The sequence below is a fragment of the Anthonomus grandis genome, chromosome 14 (genome assembly GCF_022605725.1).
Source record: "Anthonomus grandis grandis chromosome 14, icAntGran1.3, whole genome shotgun sequence".
Classification (NCBI taxonomy): domain Eukaryota; kingdom Metazoa; phylum Arthropoda; class Insecta; order Coleoptera; family Curculionidae; genus Anthonomus; species Anthonomus grandis.
The window spans coordinates 11,926,896-11,940,569 of record NC_065559.1 but is presented as its reverse complement, the minus strand read 5'-3'; the positions used below and the strand labels follow the sequence as shown (position 1 = coordinate 11,940,569).

Here is a 13,674-nt window from a genome sequence, read left to right as displayed (position 1 = left end):
GATAAAGAATTGCGATTTAATAGAGTTTTTCCAAACACCCACATTTAATACAGATTTTCCAAAAAACTACTCGTATATTAAATGTTAAAATAGTCAATAGTTTAAGAACCGCTGAAGTAAAATCCTTTAAATTAGGTGTAGCCGTAAAGAAAATCAAAAGACCTTTCAAACAAGGTATAACTCAACCATTCACCAATTCCATTTAAAATTTTTGAGGTTAGTTCCACCCTGGCTAAGGGTTGGATGGAGTGATATTATACTCTGAAAATGTCTATTGACTTGTCCGAGCGTTTTCTTTTCAAAATCTTTACGAGCCCGACATGGCCGCCGTCTCGTTTTCGTTTAGCCACCCTGTAAATACAGCTCTTGTCAAAGATAGGTAGAATCAGTCGTATAACGTAAAAAAAATAATTTTTAAAAATGTTTATCACCTTTAAATATGCCTTAAATAGTTCTTGGAAATCAGAATACAAAGAATAAATTATACACACGCGTGAGCCTCATCAAAGGGGCATAAAATAAACCTCAAAGTTCAATTAATTTTAAAAAAAAATTGTGTCTCACTTTCAAGTACAACATGCTATAACATGAAAATTGATGTGTAGAGAGAAAATAATAAACAAAATAACATGTCTCAGAGACAATAATAACATGACACAAGACAATATTAAGCAGTTATGTATGTAAGTACACAAAAATGAAAATTATAATATAACGAAGTGTTATATTCTAATGAAAATAGAAAAACTAAATAAACGTAATACAAAAATTAACATTTATAGTTGAAGTTCTAGATGGGTTATGAATTTCCATGCCTCTATTATGCCTAGGATCTATGATTTCAAGCAGTAGACATTTAAAATAAAAAATCTTAAATTTTTCTTTCATTTTTTCTTTCCAAAATGAATCATTTTTTTCATTTATATATAAATATTAAAAGCAATGTGGCATTCTTACTCCATATTTGCAGCCATTCTAGGCCTAAAGTGATCCTTTTTTGGCTTCCTACTTTTTCGTTTAGAATAATAAACTTTTGATTTTCCTTCTTTTCTTTTTCCCATTTTTTAAAAATAAACATAAAAAACTTAATAGTATAAAGAACATGCACAAAATTGGAACACCTTCGCAATAAAATACTTCTAAGTGAACTCTCCCAATCAAGATTTCAATTTTACATAATATTGAATTGCTGTTGACCAGTAGCCGATCCCGATACCGTCGTTTGTGCAGATCGGGCTGAACAAGCCTCGCGTTTCTTGATTTGATTCACGCTAGCCCGGCCGTGCGTTGTTGCCAAATGATACTAAACTTATCGGCGGTTCAAGAAATTGTAAGAAAAATGCCTGAATTTTGTATTTCCATTCTCAAAGGTTCATTATTAATTTTTTTGAAATGGTTTTTCAATATAATGTTTCTAAAATCGATGTATCTAGAGACGTATGGAAAGATTTTTTTATTTATCTTTTTGGTTTTTAAATAAAAAATCAAAATTTTAGAAATTAAAAAAACTAGCACCTATCATCTCTTGCAAAAAATATGTACATTTCATTAGTGAAAACCGCATTAAAAAATATTGTAAAATAAAAAAGTTATCGAGGAAACAGAAATTTATGGGTGAATAATCCCCTTAAGGCTTGAGCATGGGCTGGTTATCATAAATGCGACTTCAGATTTTGCTAAATTATGATTATTTACTGCTGTTCCTACTGTATTACCAGCTTTGTAATCCAAATAAGGCTCAATGTAAATTTCATTGATGAGCAACACAACATATTTGCCTTTTTATGTTAAATATTAATGAATATTACGAGCCATAAGTTAAAAAACAATTTCTTTCAACAATTTTCTTGTTTTTCGGATTTAAGTTGATATAAATCAGATTGGGAAAATGTGTCAGCTTCGGTGTCACCACTAGTAGTAGTTGTTGGAAACTCAGTGGCCAGATTATTATGTAAGCTCAAAGGGAATGATATAATTGTGTCTATGATGCTTTGTGGTTGACTCAAAGTATTTATTGGTGATTATAAATTATAAATTGATACACAAACAGATTAGCCATATAAAAATGACTCTAGCTTTAAATTTGAATCTATAACAATTGCTCATGTTATTATAGGGGCCGGTGTATATTTTAGCTTAAAAAATTTCAAATTTTCAATAGTGATCAGAATTTCTGGGACAACCCTTTTTTAAAAACGATCCTTCTTTAATATGAAAATTTTTGAATACTTTTAAACATTCCTCAAAAATCTCAAAACAACTGGCCTTTTTAAAAGCAAGATAATCTTCCTTACTTTCCTCTAATGGTTTAAGAAATTGTTGCTCCTCTAGTAACTAGTTGCTTAGATTTTTCACTCTACTTCTACGAAATAATAGATTTTTTAAACAGTTATTAGGGTACTTTTTGAAAAATAGTTGGTATGGCAATTTCCTTCAAGCTAGGTTTTTTTCAAAGTGACTGAAATAATTCTACCTGTAACAGGATTGTTGTGAAAACTCACAACAACACCACTTTACTAATTTCCAAGCAGGACAATCAGTATGAAAGTTAAAGGAAGTTTTTGTATATAGGGTTGCTACTATTACAATTATACGCAATCAAGTTTCAGAAGTCTGGGTTGACTTTTATTTCTTTCTCGATTTTAAATTCGTCTAAATAATCAAAGTTGACGTTAAAGTATTGACTGATTTGAATTAAATTTTTATGTTGGGGGCAATTGCTCTTTTACGTGCTAATAAATATTACTTTTCTCAGATCCGTGGTGAACTAAAAATAGTAAACTTTTCAAACCCTGAAGAGTGAGTACTTCATGCATGTTAGAAAATAAATATTTTTATAGCAGTTCACCTCACCTCTTTCTTTTCCAAATTTTCTTCGTTAAAACCAGGTGGCCTCCGGACATGCGTAGGCGAATCTGCTGGTGTCCACGGCTTCCATATGGGATTTGATCCCCATAAGTACGATGCGTTATTCGCTGGTTTTGAGGTTGAATTTAAAACGCTGCTGAATGTATTTGACCAGTATTTATTATCCGATGTGTGGTGTGATTGGGGATGTAAAGACATATTTTTCCATGATTCATCTATAATGTAAGTATTAGTGGTTAAGAGCTGTCAAATATACTCTAAATAAATTAATAATTTATGCTACTAATATTGCATACGAATAAATAAGTAAAAAAAATATATATAAGAGGAATAAATTAGCATAAATCGCAATTTAGCCTTTTAAGGGTAAACAATGAAAAATACAGTCTAGATAGCTCGCTGCATATCTCGTCAATCTGAGAAAGAAAAGATAGGTGTTGGTCTATTATGCATCCCAGAAACTTAACTGACGATTCGCAGACAATTGAAACAGTATCCAAAACCACAGAAAAACTCTGAGCCTCCAACACATTCGTTGAGAACCTTATGCATTTAGTCTTTTTCAAATTTATTATAAGGTGATTTCCCTCACACCAATCGTTAAACTTGTTTATAATAGAGCAGGCTTTGAATTCGATTTCCTCCATACTTTCTCCTGTAACTACAATTGTAGTATTGTCTGCGTACATGAACAATTTAACATTGCCAATGAATTCTGAGAGATCGTTAACATATAGTAGGAAAACATGTTGGATTGATGGTTTTTAAATGCTTTATTAAGATTTGTTGGGCGTCCAAAAATATTAAATGTACTAATTTTAGTAGCAATTGGAATGAAATTTACAATTATTAAAACAAATGTCTATTTTTGCATTAAATTCACCCAAATACCTTTAGAGTACTAACTAAAAATCCCACACCAACAGTAAAGAATTGAAAAGGCTCCTGAAACCCTCTATATGGGAGGGCAGGCCTAATACTCAACAATGTTGACCTCAAAAAGGGAGAAAACACCAGCAAAGACTAACAGCAGAACGGGTATCCAAACAAACTAATAAAGACAACTATTGGGAAAGCAGCAAAGATAACGGAGACACGCATCTGTCTTTGAACTCGAAACATCAAACATTTTCTGAGGAATGAAGCAACTTATATTTTATTCTGTAAACTTTGATACGGACACCTCAAACTTATCTAATTCTAAAAACAAAAATTATCCCTTAATTTTGCTTACCTTCATCCACAGATCCAAACAAACTGGGTCTATTCGTATCATCTCTCCTTGCTGTCAAATCTCTAAAAATAGGCTGGCGTGTCCATCCGTCAAATGCATTTGTCGCGTGTGTCAAATCGTCTCCCAAAAGCCCAGAAGTCTGTGGTTGACCAAAGAAGTTCGTAGCAGTTCCTGCACTACGATGCATCGAGCTTGCCGTAGATAATCCGGAAACGAGAGGGTTTAAAATGGCACTGTTAGAAGGAAATGAGGTAGCAGCACCACCGCCAAGAGGATCGCCTAAAACGGACGCTTGAGGTTGAGTAAAAAAGCTCGAAGTCCCAGAGCTAGATATAATAGTGTTGTTCGTTACGGCCGCTATTACGCTTGAATCGTTCATAGGGTTGAATTCTGTCGTCGGCCGGCTGGTGGGTGGGACAAAGGGCGAATGGATTTGTGCTACAAAAATAACGAATGGTCACATCATTAAATTAACACATGTGAGTTTTTATAGGGCTGGTACAGAGCGTTATTAGTAGTATGATGTATGAACAGTTATTATCCTGAATATATTTATATATTCTGTTGATTCTCTGAGTTGTGTTGATTAAAAAATAATTTAATGTCAGAATTTGAGTTAAAAAATCTTACCGGTTCTTCTCTGCATGGCGAACTTAGATTATCGAAGAATAAAACATCGTTAGAGGATTAAGATAACGTGGTGAGTATTGCGCGTGTAGCTTGCACATGCTTGACAGAGCAAAAAAACAGAATTTGCGGTAGCATCAAACCTTCTGCTTCATTGCAAGAAATCGTCAATAGTATATTTAAAGAAATTAGTGGCTATAGAAGTAGAAATGTTTTGCCAATAATAATTCTATATTGAAGGCAGCTGATTCAAACTTTACAAATAATAAAGTAAATAGCCAAAACGATTATACCGGGTGGTGCGTCCCATGCCGAGCGGAACATAGGAAAACCCATGTAAATTTTAAGGGGGTCAATTGTTGGCTTCCCTGTACATTTTATAGAAAAAATTTAAGATAACTTTTTGAAGATACCAATCTGGCAAACCTTTGTGCAAAGTTTCAAAAAATGTTAATAAGCAAATCTTAAATTATTCAATTAAATTTAATTGCAAAATTAGCAAATTTTGGGTTCAGGTAAAACCAAACGGGCACCAGTAAAATGAATATTGTCACTGACGTGAGGAAAAGTGTCAATAAATCAGTGACAGTCGATATTTGAAAACAAGTATGAATTATTCAATCGACGAAAAAATAGCCATAATTAAGTGGCATTATGCGGGAAACAGTTTTAGAGCAGTATCTGAAATGTTTTCAGTTTATTTCCCCACCAAGCCCATTCCGTCCATTTCAACTATTAAACGTATTGTCAATAAGTTCGAGTCCAAAGGTACCGTAATAAATAATTGTAAATGTTCAACTCAGGATATTGAAAATAGAGCAGAAGAAAGAGAGAACGGAGATCTTAATATTCGACTGAGTGTGGACGGGGTCTTGTCGACTTTAAGTATCTCCGATTTTGCAATATTTTTAAATTTGAGCATAAAGAGTAATTTGAAAAGAATAGATTAAGAGAAAAAAATTTGCGGATTATTCACATAGGACGCTAAAAAATAATATTAAATTATGTCAAAAAAAGAGGTCTACTCTACTCTATTTGATGATCGAAACTCGTTGCTATTGATAATTACATTGTCAAACTTTTGACATATGATCTCGCAGTTGCCAAAATGTGCATATATAGTTCTGTAATAAGAAACACGCACATCTAAAAAGCATATCTTATATAAGAGAAAACATGAAAGACATCTAAATCTATCTGCCAAAATGATAGCAGTGTTTTTACACTATAATAGTAAATGGGTTTCACTTTTACACACATTTGTACAGAAGCAAAAAATTCATTCCCTTATGCAAAGGTTCCTAGCCTCCATATTTTCTAACATTTTGAGATTCTATTCATATGAAAAAATATAGAGAGGGCTCGTAAATGTTGAGCACATGCGGAGCGTAAGCCCCTCATCCTCTCGACATCCTAACTGAAAACAATTTATCCCAACCCAACCCATCCCATCCCATCCCATCCCATCCCAACCCAACAAACAGGCACACGGGGGGCGTAAGCCCTAACGCAACCCAATGCAATTCAACCGAGCCCAAAACACTAAAAACATTCATATAGAAGAAATAAAAAATTCTTCAATCAAAGAACATGTATGGCAACGCTGTCCCTCGCGGCGTTATGTCAAACGTCAATAAAAAACAATAATGAAGGAAGGTAGAAGGGAATTTTGTTTTTGTTATTTATAGGAAAAATAAATATTCTTTAGACTTAATTTTAAATAGAATATGCCTATATTTCATATTATTTTTAATTCGGATCGAAATCTAAAAAGTACCAAAACTCAATCCAAAAAAGGGACTCAATTACAAGAAAAGGTAAAATCATTTTATAAAAACAATTTCGTCTTTTTGGTCATGTTTTATGTATAATTTCATTTAAACTAAATAATTTTTCCAAAACTACAAAATTCTTCTCTCGCAAAAAAATAAAAAAAGTAAAACTGGCACAACTACTATATAAACTGGCAAGTTTATATAGTACATAGGTACACATTGTCGTGATTTTTTTTTTGTTTTTATTACTTTATTAAAGAGAATAGTCCAAAGAAGATAGTCCAATGCAAATAGTCCAATGCTTAAAATAGTCAAAAGAAGATTAGCTTACTATTTCATATTCAAAAATGTTAAAATTCGGAGATACCTAAAGTCGACTAGAACCTCTGGACGAAAACAAGATGGTTAGTACGAGGGTTCTCGGGCAAGAGGTAAATAAATATCATACAACGGTATTGCGCACTTTAAAAAAACACAAATATTATTCGTTTAAATTCGAAAAACATCAAGAGCTGCAGAAAGGAGATAAAGAGCGAAGAATGGCATTTTGTTTTGAAATGATGGAAAGAGCAAATATTGATAGGAATTTTTTAAGAAATATTTGTTTTACCGATGAATGTACATTTACCCTCAACAATGAACCAATTGCCGGTATTGGAGCCAAGAAAATGAACATCGCTTTGTTCATACTCGGACACAATATCCCCAAAAAACAAATGTATTCGTGGGAATTATCGGACACCATATCATTGGACCCTTTTTTATGGACTATAACCTAACAGCTGAAACTTATTTGGACTTATTTCAAAATCAAATTGGACCCGCCTTGGAAGAAGTTGTTCAGGAAGATCAAATGATCTGGTACCAAATGGATGGTTGCCCGGCCCATAATGCCCGTATGGTTAGAGAGTGCTTGGAAAATGCTTTTAACGGCAATATTATTGGTCCACGGTACCGGATACTTTGGCCAGCCAGGTCACCTAATCTTTCACCGAATGACTTCTTTTTGTGGGGTCATTTAAAAAGTGTCATTTATAAAAGTGTAAAATTTGAGAATCTAAACCAGTTACAAAACGCTATTTCGTTAGAATGTAATAAAATTTCCCAATATCAACTTAGTAACATTAGAAATGAATTTTATGATTGGTTAGGATATTGTTTAGCTGTTAATGAGGGGTTATTTGAACATTTAATTAATTGGTAATTTTATGTAATTCTCTATTATTTTTAAAAAAGTTATTGTATTTTATTTAATTTTTCTACACTTAGTAAAATATTAAGAGTTCTGTTCTCTCTTTTTTCGGATCATCTGAGTTAAACATTTACAATTATTTATTGCAATGTCTTTGGAGTGTAGTTTACTAACAATAGATTTAATGGTTGAAATGGACCAGATAGGCTTGATGGGAAAATAAATTGAAAATATTTTAGATACTGTTATTGGTTTGATTAAATTCTTAGTATGATAAAATTGTTTTTTTAATAATCGATAATAATAATTGTTATTGGTTTAACTTCATCGTTATATTAAATAAAAGTTTAGATAAAAAAGTAGTGAGATTGATAAAATGAAAAAAAAAACATTTCTTGTATTAGGCTGTACGTTAGATTTGACAAAGCCTTATAACAAATTATTTGCTGGTGGCTGATATTTGGTTTTACCTGAACCGAAAATTTGGTAATTTTGCAATTACATTTAATTGAATAATTGAAGATTCGCTTATTAAAGTTTTTTAAAACTTTGCACGAGGGTTTACCAGATTGGTCTCTTCAAAAAGTTATCTTTTCTATTTATCTATCTAACATTTTTTCTGTAAAATGTACAGGAAGGCCAATAATTAACCCCCTTAAAATGAGCATGGGATTTCCTATGACGCACCACCCGGTATATTGCTTGGGGGTATAGAAATATGTCTAGAATTTTTTCTCTAGCCAGTCCTCCTTTAGGGGAGGTTTTAATAATAATAATAATAATAATAATAATATTAATAATAATAATAATAATAATAATAATAATAATAATAATAATAATAATAATAATAATAATAATAATAATAATAATAATAATAATAATAATAATAATAATAATAATAATAATAATAATAATAATAATAATAATAATAATAATAATAATAATAATAATAATAATAATAATAATAATAATAATAATAATAATAATAATAATAATAATAATAATAATAATAATAATAATAATAATAATAATAATAATAATAATAATAATAATAATAATAATAATAATAATAATAATAATAATAATAATAATAATAATAATAATAATAATAATAATAATAATAATAATAATAATAATAATAATAATAATAATAATAATAATAATAATAATAATAATAATAATAATAATAATAACAAGTTTTGAGAACCAATCTCAACAGCAAAAATATGTTTAAGGCACTTAACTCCTACGCATGTTCAGCTCTTAGTTATTCTTTTGGGGTAATTAATTGGAGTAGGACAGACATAGAAAGGCTACAAAGAAAAGTGAGGACCCTACTTACTAAAACGCACAACCACCACCCTCGAAGTGCCACTGAAAGAACAATGCTTCCCCGCCACCTTGGAGGAAGAGGATTAATAGATCTGGGTAAACAACTTGAAAAACAAATCACTAACTTAAGATCCTATTTTTACAGGCAAGGAGAAAATTCCACGCTGCATCGCGCAATAAATCAAATAGACGATTCCACTCCTCTACAACTTAAGAGCGAGGAAGCGTGCAGCTACCATCATACGGACCAGGAAAAACTCCGCATCTGGATGGAGAAGCCCCTTCATGGGCGGCATCCTAATGAGATCAGCCAAAATCATGTCGACACTGCTTCGTCGAACTATTGGTTGGTATCAGGCAAGATGTTTCCAGAAACCGAGGGCTTTCTACTCGCCATCCAAGATCAGGTTATACCAACAAGAAATTATCTCAAGCACATCGTCAGAGATCCGTCCGTACAAAACGACAAATGCCGGTATGGATGCCAAACATCAGAGACAATCCAGCACATAATAGGAGGATGTCAGGCCTTTGCAGCGACAGAATACAAAGAACGGCACGACTCAGTTGGGAAAATTTTACATCAAGAGTTGGCAATGAAGTTGGAACTTATTACAACAGAGAAGGTTCCATATTATAAATATACTCCAGAACCCGTAGTGGAAAATGACCGATATAAGTTATATTGGGACCGCAGTGTACTTACCGATCAACATGTAAGGCATAATAGACCAGATCTTATTTTAATAGATAAAATTTCCAGGAAAACAACTCTAATTGACGTAGCCATACCGAACAACAATAATCTGCAAGAGAAACACACTGAGAAAATCGCCAAATACAGAGATCTAGAAATTCAAATCGGAAGGCAATGGAGAATGGATAATGTTCAGACCATCCCAATTGTTATATCGACAACGGGTGTAATACCGAAAAGTCTACTGGAATACCTTAAACAACTAGGAACAGGCGAACATCTATATAAGCACATGCAAAAGGCAGTACTACTGGCAACTGCTCGCAGCACCCGGAAATTTCTAGGGGATAACTCTACATTTCAGGTCACTTAAGGACACCGAAAAGGCCCCCACAGACCACAGAGCTTAATCCTTTTGATATCGCAGGTATCTGGGATAAGTAAATGATCCCCCCCCCCTTAGAGGGAGTGCGAGCCTTAACTGGCTGTAAATAATAATAATAATAATAATAATAATAATAATAATAATAATAATAATAATAATAATAATAATAACAATAATAATAAAACAGAAACTTTCCTTATTTTCAGGGCGCCTACGAAGATACAAGACCAGTAATAACCGAAAACGTGACAATCTTCGTTTTGGAAAGGCCGAAAAACAATTTTATAGAGAGCTAAATTAAAAATCAGATCACCCAGATAAGCAATACCCCATGAAAGAACAAATTCAAGATTTTTGGATCAAACAACTTGCAACTCAAACAACATGCAATATCAACGCAAGCTGGGTTACTGAAGAGAAACAAAACAGTAATAAATATAACCAGATGGAACATCGACCATTCACTATCGAGGAAGTCAACCAGATTGTCCAAAAACTGCATAATTGGAAATCACCTGGTCCAGATGGAGTTCATAACTTTTGGCTAAAGAAACTACGGAGTGTGCATCCTAAACTCTCAGAATTAATTAACCACGTTATTCTTAACCCACAGGAAATGCCAGCATTCCTAACGCAAGGAGTAACCTATCTACTACCTAAAGACCAGAACAACACACAAGATCCGTCTAAGTACCGACCGGTAACGTGCCTACCTACTTTATATAAAATTATCACTTCATGTTTAACACAGCGCATTTATCAACACTGTGACGAAAACAACATCATAGCCGCACAACAAAAAGGATGCGCTAAAGGGTCTATGCGCTGGAAAGAACAACTTATTATCGACTCTGTCATCAACAACCAGGCATATCACAACAAGAGAAATATTTTTACTGCCTACGTCGACTATAAGAAAGCCTTCGACTCAGTACCACACGAATGGCTTATAAACATATTAAAAGTGTATAAAGTTGATGGTAATACTTTGTCTTTTCTAGAGAGCGCTATGACAAGTTGGAGAACAACGATCCAGCTCGAAGTACAGGGTAAAAGCACAGTAAGTACAAACAACATTCCAATTCGAACAGGAATCTTCCAAGGGGACTCACTGAGCCCATTATGGTTCTGCCTTGCTATGAATCCTCTTTCGAACCGTCTTAACTCTACCAAATATGGGTTTAGCATCCGAGATAATAACAGCGAGATTGCAAAGTTAAATCACATACTGTATATGGATGATTTAAAAATAATAGCTGCAACTAGGAACCAACTAAACCAAATGCTGCATATAGTAGAAGAGTTCTCCAACGACATCGGCATGCAATTTGGACTAGATAAATGCCGTACTCTCAATATAATCCGAGGAAAAATTCAGCCAGGAGAATATCAGATGCAGAATGTCCAGACCATCGAGGCCATGGGCGAACACGAAATTTACAAATACTTGGGGATGAAACAATCACAAACGATTGAACAACAATGAAATGCGAACTGACTAACGAGTTTGTGAAAAGGGTAAGACAAGTTTTCCTAATGAGATCAGCCAAAATCATGTCGACACTGCTTCGTCGAACTATTGGTTGGTATCAGGCAAGATGTTTTCAGAAACAGAGGGCTTTCTACTCGCCATCCAAGATCAGGTTATACCAACAAGAAATTATCTCAAGCACATCGTCAGAGATCCGTCCTTACAAAACGACAAATGCCGGTATGGATGCCAAACATCAGAGACAATCCAGCACATAATAGGAGGATGTCAGGCCTTTGCAGCGACAGAATACAAAGAACGACACGACTTAGTTGGGAAAATTTTACATTAAGAGTTGGCAATGAAGTTGGAACTTATTACAACATAGAAGGTTCCGTATTATAAATATACTCCAGAACCCGTAGTGGAAAATGACCGATATAAGTTATATTGGGACCGCAGTGTACTTACCGATCAACATGTAAGGCATTATAGACCAGATCTTATTTTAATAGATAAAATTTCCAGGAAAACAACTCTAATTGACGTAGCCATACCGAACAACAATAATCTGCAAGAGAAACACACTGAGAAAATCGCCAAATACAGAGATCTAGAAATTCAAATCGGAAGGCAATGGAGAATGGATAATGTTCAGACCATCCCAATTGTTATATCGACAACGGGTGTAATACCGAAGAGTCTACTGGAATACCTTAAACAACTAGGAACTGGCGAACATCTATATAAGCACATGCAAAAGGCAGTACTACTGGCAACTGCTCGCAGCACCCGAAAATTCCTAGAAGATAACTCTACATTTCAGGTCACTTAAGGGCATCGAAAAGGCCCCCACAGACCACAGAGCTTAATCCTTTTGATATCGGAGGTATCTGGGATAAGTAAATGATACCCCCCCTCCCTCCCCCTTAAAGGGAGTGCGAGCCTTAATTGGCTGTAAATAATAATAATAATAATAATAATAATAATAATAATAATAATAATCATAATAATAATAATAATAATAATAATAATAATAATAATAATAATAATAATAATAATAATAATAATAATAATAATAATAAGCAATCGAAGCGTTTTTAAGAAACGGCCTTCTTTGCGGCAGTTCTAGGTATTCGAGTTGGAAGGCGAAATGTTGATGTAAGAGCAAAATCGGGGATTTTTAGTCTCTGTTTAGAGTTGAGGAGCGAAAGTTGCGCGGCGGGACATTAAAAAAACATTACGACGATAACGACGAAACAACGTTTAATAAATAAAAGTTTTTCCCGAGAAGACGGAAAATCAAGAGATTTAAAATAATCATCCGTTGTTCGTGTTGGTTTGGCTGTGTTACCGCTGTGTCGAATCTTTGTTAGACTGTTTGTGCTGCTGTTTGTACTTTTGACTTTATTATTAAACCTTATTTAATTGATACCAGGAACTTTTATTATCATAACCCTAGACATCGATAAATTCCTACATGTATATAAGTTCAAACTATAAATTAGTAACTATAATTAAGCTTACAAAACAAAACGATCCTACACAGACATAATCATGTCATATATTTAATCAAGTAATATAGTTAACCAAAAAGCGAAAAAAAGAAAAAAAATACATGACTTTCGTAAAATACTAAACTATAAACTACTATTAAAATGGAGTTTGGCAGATTTTTGAAGGAAGCGAGTGAGTGCTTACACTTCAGATCATGAGGCAACGCGTTATAGATTTTAACACCGGTATAGCTAAATGAGGCTTGAAATTTGGTAGTTCTATGCTTTGGGACACAAACATTTGTAGAATGACGCATATTACGACCATGAATGCTACTGCAGCTTACCACCTTCTCATACAAGTACCTGGGGACTATACTGTGGACAGTTTTATAAATGAGACTAGCCGCGGCCCTCGGGAACTACGGGCCAAGGTGCAGCGAGCTGTTGCCGCTGTGACGTCATCCTAGACGTCCAATTTTGCATTAGGTTTTACAGCGCGCCAAGTCCATCACAATACTCGAGGCACGTTGGCAAAAATTACGGTATTATAATTTGTTTATTTTGGTTTATGATTTTACATTCTTTTGCTGTGTT

The 13,674-nt window shown here is 33.6% G+C and overlaps 1 protein-coding gene across 1 annotated transcript in view; it reads right to left on the bottom strand.

Annotated features, from left to right (window-relative positions):
• LOC126744583 (transmembrane protein 131) overlaps positions 1 to 13,674 on the bottom strand; it is a 141,180-nt gene that overhangs the window by 24,434 nt on the left and 103,072 nt on the right. The window contains exons 22-23 of the mRNA XM_050452056.1: positions 4,103 to 4,540; positions 2,854 to 3,083 (exon numbers count right to left, since the gene is read on the bottom strand). Of these exons, the coding sequence (XP_050308013.1) occupies positions 2,854 to 3,083; positions 4,103 to 4,540 (668 nt within the window). The remainder of the gene's footprint in view (positions 1 to 2,853; positions 3,084 to 4,102; positions 4,541 to 13,674) is intronic.